Source organism: Gossypium arboreum, chromosome 13 (genome assembly GCF_025698485.1).
Source record: "Gossypium arboreum isolate Shixiya-1 chromosome 13, ASM2569848v2, whole genome shotgun sequence".
Lineage (NCBI taxonomy): Eukaryota > Viridiplantae > Streptophyta > Magnoliopsida > Malvales > Malvaceae > Gossypium > Gossypium arboreum.
Genome location: NC_069082.1, coordinates 53,199,303 through 53,205,436, shown reverse-complemented (window position 1 = coordinate 53,205,436; position 6,134 = coordinate 53,199,303). Strand labels below are relative to the sequence as shown.

General features: G+C 36.8%; 1 protein-coding gene across 1 annotated transcript; it reads right to left on the bottom strand.

The window, feature by feature from the left end:
• Positions 1-447: 447 nt before the first annotated feature.
• On the bottom strand, positions 448-960 carry LOC128286807 (secreted RxLR effector protein 161-like). Its single transcript, XM_053024524.1, has 2 exons — positions 768-960; positions 448-689 (listed from the first exon to the last, which is right to left on the bottom strand). Exons 1-2 carry the CDS (start codon positions 958-960, stop codon positions 448-450), a joined length of 435 nt encoding a protein of 144 aa, XP_052880484.1.
• Between the last annotated feature and the right edge of the window lie 5,174 nt (positions 961-6,134).

Below are 6,134 nucleotides of genomic sequence, written 5' to 3'. Positions count from 1 at the left end.
ACAACTCTTTATCATCAATCAACTACATGTTAGTCTTAATGCATTATTGTTGTCCTAGTCAACAATAATACTTGACTAAGGACCTTTTAAGAATAATCATATTATTCTCAGGACATTATTATAAAACAGTTTATTTATACACACAGAAAAGAAACTTAAATAATAATGACACCGCCTTATATTAATAAACATGGTAAATCAAATATGTTATTACAATCATCTCATGATTGATCTTTGGGCATACTCTTACAATCTCCCACTAGCACTAAGACCAATCACTCATATATCTAATACCAAGTGACTTAGTGTGACGATCATGCTTCTGCTGTGTTAGAGGCTTGGTCAGGGATCAACAATGTTATCATCTGTAGGTACTCTGCATATATCTACATCCCCTCGATCAATAATCTCTCGAATAAGATGGTAGCGCCTAAGTATATGTTTGGATCACTGGTGAGGTCTCGGTTCTTTAGCTTGTACAATAGCTCCATTGTTATCACATCGGAGTTCTATAGCATCTGATATGCTAGGCACAACCCTTAGTCTAGTGATGAAATTATTGATCCAAACCTCTTCTTTTGCTGCCTCACTGGCTACAATATACTCAGCCTCTGTTGTAGAATCGGCTACTGTACTTTGCTTTGAACTCTTCCAACTCACAGCACCACCATTAAGGCAAAGCATAAAACCTGATTGCGATCAAGAATCATCATTGTCGGTTTGGAAGCTGGCATCAGTGTAACCTTTTACACTTAACTCTTCCTCACCTCCATATATTAGGAACGTATCCTTAGCTCTTCTCAAGTACTTAAGGATATTCTTGACTGTGGTCCAGTGACCTTCACTGGGATCTACTTGGTACCTGCTCGTCATACTTAAGGCATATGAGACATCTGGACGGGTATATAACATGGCATACATGATAGATCCAATAGCAGAAGCATATGGAATTTTACTCATGCGTTCTCTTTCTTATGGAGTTGAAAGACACATTTCTTTCGAGAGTGAAATACTATGTCTCATAGGTAGGAATCCTCTCTTAGATTCTTCCATGTTGAACCTTTTCAATACTTTATCTATGTATGTACTTTGGCTTAGACCTAGTAGTCGTCTTGATCTATCTCTATAGATCTTGACTCCTAATATATAAATGGCTTCGCCCAAGTTCTTCATAGAAAAACAACTTCCTAACCAAGTCTTACTAGACTGCAAGGTAGGTATGTCATTTCCCATGATAAGTATGTCATCCACATACAGTACCAAGAGTATGATAGTGCTCCCACTAACTTTCTTGTAAACACATGGCCCATCTTCATTTTTGATAAAACTAAACTCTTTGATTGCATCATTAAAACGAAGATTCCAACTTCGAGAAGCTTGTTTTAATCCATAAATGGATCTTTGTAGCTTACATATCTTTCTAGCATCCTTTGGATTGACAAAACCTTTAGGTTATGTCATGTACACATCCTCTTCAAGTTTCCCATTAAGGAAAACTATTTTGACGTCCATCTGCCAGATTTCATAATCATGAAATGCAGCTATGGTGAGCAAGATCCTGATGGATTTAAACATAGCTACAGGAGAAAAGGTTTCATCATAGTCAACACCATGAATTTGGCGAAAACCTTTAGTGACTAATCGCCCCTTGTATATCTATACATTACCATCCATGTCGGTTTTCTTTTTGAAAACCCATTTGCGCCCTATGGGTTTAACCTCTTCGGGTGGGTCAATCAAAGTCATACTTGGTTTTCGTACATGGAATCCGTCTTAAATCTCATGGCCTCAAGCCATTTCTCAGAGTCTGGGCTCGTCACTGCTTTTTGATAAGTTCTAGGCTCATCTTGATCTATAAGAAGAACGTCACCATGCGTTGTAATGAGAAATCCATATGTCTCAGGTGTATGGCGTTCTCTTAAAGATCTGCGTGGTGGTTGTGTTTCTACAGCAGTTACTTGTTCCTCAATTTCTTGTGGAATTTGCTATTGTTCTATCTCTAGTTCAGTGGTATCTTGTGATTCTCAAATTTCTTCAAGTTCAATCTTTCTCCCACTTCCTTTTCTAGAAACAAATTCTATTTCTAGGAAGACACTAGTCTGAGCAACAAACATTTTGTTCTCAGTGGGATTAAAGAAATAGTATCCTTTAGTTTCTTTCGGATACCCCACAGAAATACACCTTTCAGATTTGGGTTCAAGCTTAGTAGATGTCTGATGTTTAACATAAGCTTCGCAACCCCAAATTTTCATAAAAGACATACTGAGACATTTTCCAGTCCACATCTCATATGGCGTCTTTTGAACTGATTTAGATGGAACACGATTTAGTGTGAAAGCAGTTGTTTCAAGTGCATGTCCTCAAAAGGAAGTCGGTAGATCAGTATGACTCATCATGGATCAAACCATGTCTAACAGAGTTCGATTTCTTCTCTCAGAAACTCTATTCCATTGAGGAGTATCAGGAGGAATAAGTTGTGAGACAATCCCACATTCCTTCAAAAGATCATCAAACTCTAGGCTCAAATACTCTGCACCTCGATCAGATCGAAGTCTCTTGATAGTTTTGCCTAGTTGATTTTGTACTTCATTTTTTAATTCCTTGAACTTTTCAAGGGCCTCAGACTTATGGCGTATGAGATAAACATACCCATATCTACTGAAATCATCAGTGAAAGTAATGAAGTAGTGAAATCCACCTCTGGCCTGTGTATTTATTGGTCCACATACATCAGAATGTATTAAGCCCAATAAATCACTAGCTCGTTCACTTTTACCAGTAAAAGGAGATTTTGTCATTTTTCCCAATAAGCAAGATTCACATACTTCAAATTGTTCAAAAACAAATGAATCCAAGAGACCATCTTTACGGAGTTTGGATATGCATTTCTTACTTATGTGGCCCAAACGACAATGCCAAAGATAAGTTTGTTTTGAGTCATTTATTTTAGATCTTTTAGTATTTATGTTGTAAATGGGATTCATTTGATCTAAAATATAGAGGCCATTAATCAATTGTGCCGAACCATAGAAAACATTATTGAGATAAAAGGAACAACAATTACTCTTAATAATTATCTCAAAACCAATTTTGTCTAAACAAGAAATTGAAATAATGTTTTTAGTCAAACTAGGCACAAAATAACAATCCTCTAAACATAAATCAAGTCCACTAGGAAAAGATAAAGTATATGTTCCCACAGCTAATACAGTAACTCTTGCTCCATTTCCAACTCGCAGGTCCACATCTCCTCTAGCCAAAGTCCTACTCCTTTGTAGTCCTTGTACAGAAGTACAAATATGAGAACCACAACTAGTATCTAAGACCCAAGAAGTAGTAGTTGATAAATTAATATCAATAACATAAATAATTGAAGCAGACGTTCCGTTTGCCTTGTCCTTCTTGATTTCCGCAAGATAGACAGGGCAGTTCCGCTTCCAATGTCCAGTCACACCACAATGAAAACAGTTTCCTTCCTTAGACACCCCACCTTTAGGTTTCAATGCAGCATTTCCTTTTCCAGGATTGGGCATACCTTTGCCCTTGGGCTTTGTCTGAACTTTGGCCTTTCCCTTGCCTTTGTTGTTACGGACCATCAGTATGGGCTTGGGTACAACCTTTTTCATGTTGCCTTCAGTAGTTTGCAACATACTGAGCAACTGTGGCAGAGTCTTGTCAATTTCATTCATATTGAAATTGAGGACAAACTGGCTGTAGCTATCCGGCAATAATTGCAGAATAACATCAGTGGCCAACTCTTGGCTCAATGGAAACCCAAGCTTAGACAGGTTTTCAATATAACCAATCATCTTAAGGACATGAGGTCCTACTGGGCTTCCTTTAGCCAGCTTACATTGGAATAGGGCCTTAGAGATATCGAACCTCTCTTGCCGTGCTTGCCCCTGATAAAGTTCTTTTAGGTGCTCTATCATATCATAAGCAACCATTTCCTCATGTTGCTTCTGAAGCTCAGGATATATAGTAGCAACAATAAGACATCGAACGTCTACCATGTCATCAAGATGTTTCTTGTAAGCATCTCTATCAGCCCTTGAGGCATTAGCGGGTGGTTCATATGACATATAATTTCCGTTCTTGTTTGAGGACAATCCTCAAGTTACGGAACCAGTCAAGAAAGTTCAAATCATTCAATTTGTCCTTCTCAAGGACCGATCACAATGAGAGTGTATTAGTGTTTGCAGCCACAAAATATCTACAACAATAAAATATGCGTGTGAATAAATTTACCAAGTTTATATCAATCATTAAAAGGACTTTATTTTATGATGTTCCTACTATTTTATTTCAAAATTAATAACCCTCATATATTAATTTCGGAAAGAATTTCTTGAAAGTATTTCTAGTGGGTTAAGGATTCATATTTCACCTTCTCTTAAGTCAGCTTTGGCTTTACTCTCAAGATTATGGTTATTTAGGTAAGCAACACTTGCTAATTACATCATATGTAACTTATACAATTTGGTGAACAACTCTTGTTCTAATCATCTTACGATTTATCCAAATTACTTGCCTCTAGGTTTCTAATCCTATTAGAGTAACCTAGTTAAGTCATTAACCAATTTTTAACCAGCGAATATCACTTGTTTATTCTTTGCATTTAACCAAGATAAATACTAGTACTTCGCTTTGGCAGAACCTACATAGTATTGATCGAGGCCTTAACGAGGGCAAAAATTTGAGGGCCATGTTGACTTAATATTTTAATGGAGGGATTTTATTAAAGTTGTTGTATCTCACCAATTATAGTCTACTTCAGTCCATTTAATCTTTTAATTGATCTCATCAATTAATGGGGTTTATTATTACCAAATTTGCCTGCTTTAGACATCCATAGCATCTTATACATGAATAGATAAAGCAATAAATAAATGCAATAGTTATAGCCCATAAACTATGGTGGTTCAACCCAAGCCAATAGGAGAACCAAAAGGAAACCTAAAGGTGTAAACCGTTTCACAAGCTGTCGGTCCACATTAGTTGGCCCATCTTCCTTCTCATCTAGTCCACAGCAACTTCTGCAAATTACAATATTCAGAAACTCGTTTTACATACGAGGGAGTAAGATGAGAAGAGAAATACAAGAGAATAGTAGTAAGGCACGACATTCAGGCCGTATTTATAAAATTACAACATTTTATCAAATGGGTCATCGGGTTATAACTATGCATTTCAAACACCGTGCATTTAAAAAATAGCATACATCATTTAACGTTTTACTAAATGAATTATAAAATATCCTTTCAACCTTTTATGGCCCATTAAGTTTTATTTATTACAAAACATACCCAAAATACAATAGGGAACTATCACGGTAAGAGCCGGGGTGCAGGGGCAGAGCCTCCGCGGTACGAACCACATACCCCAGTCAAATGAAACCTCATGATTTGATAACTTTTATCAACAGAATAGTGTTTTCAGGATTTGAATCCTTGAGGTTTCATATCGGAACAACCCTAGTTTCACTAGCCAGTTAACTCTTACTGGAAACTCTAAATACCACAGTCGCATCATTACAGAATTTTAAAGTTAACAGTAATAACATAAAACTGAATAGGCCATAACACCATGATTAACATTTAATCAATTATCGAAAGGAACAGTAACCAGTTTATGCTTAGACGATATAAACAGTCAAAAATCGTAATAAAATTAAAGCATGCATCTCATACAATTACATCACCCAAGTATTTAAACTCGAGTCTGTATCACACAAGTGGCTCTGATACCACTGTTGGAACGCCAGTACCCCCATGGCACAGCGAAAAAAAATATATATTCCGGCGATCCAAACCATAGATCCATGTGCGAGGAGCGAATCGGGGTTAAAAAGGTTTCAAAATTATCAAAACTTCAATCTGAGTAGACAGTGAAGCCTCGGCAATGAGAATACTGTTTTGCTTTCGAATCCAAGCCGCAATCTTTATGATCCTGACCTCTACGTAATCCACCCAGTTGACAATGAATGGAAGAAATCCTCAAAACTATTTTCAGAGATATTTTGCTTGACGGCTGCTCGACCTAGTAGCAAAGCTTCGGGTTTGTATATATATATTCACTTTTTAGGGTTTTTCTCCTTTCTATATATAACTTCCTTATAATTGGTATGTATATAA

Coding starts and splice junctions, on each gene's coding strand:
- LOC128286807 (XM_053024524.1), bottom strand. CDS start 960: ATGAGTAAAATTCCATATGCTTCTGCTATTGGATCTATCATGTATGCC. Junction 690..767: donor TACGTTCCTAATATATGGAG/GTGAGGAAGAGT, acceptor GATCGCAATCAG/GTTTTATGCTTTGCCTTAAT.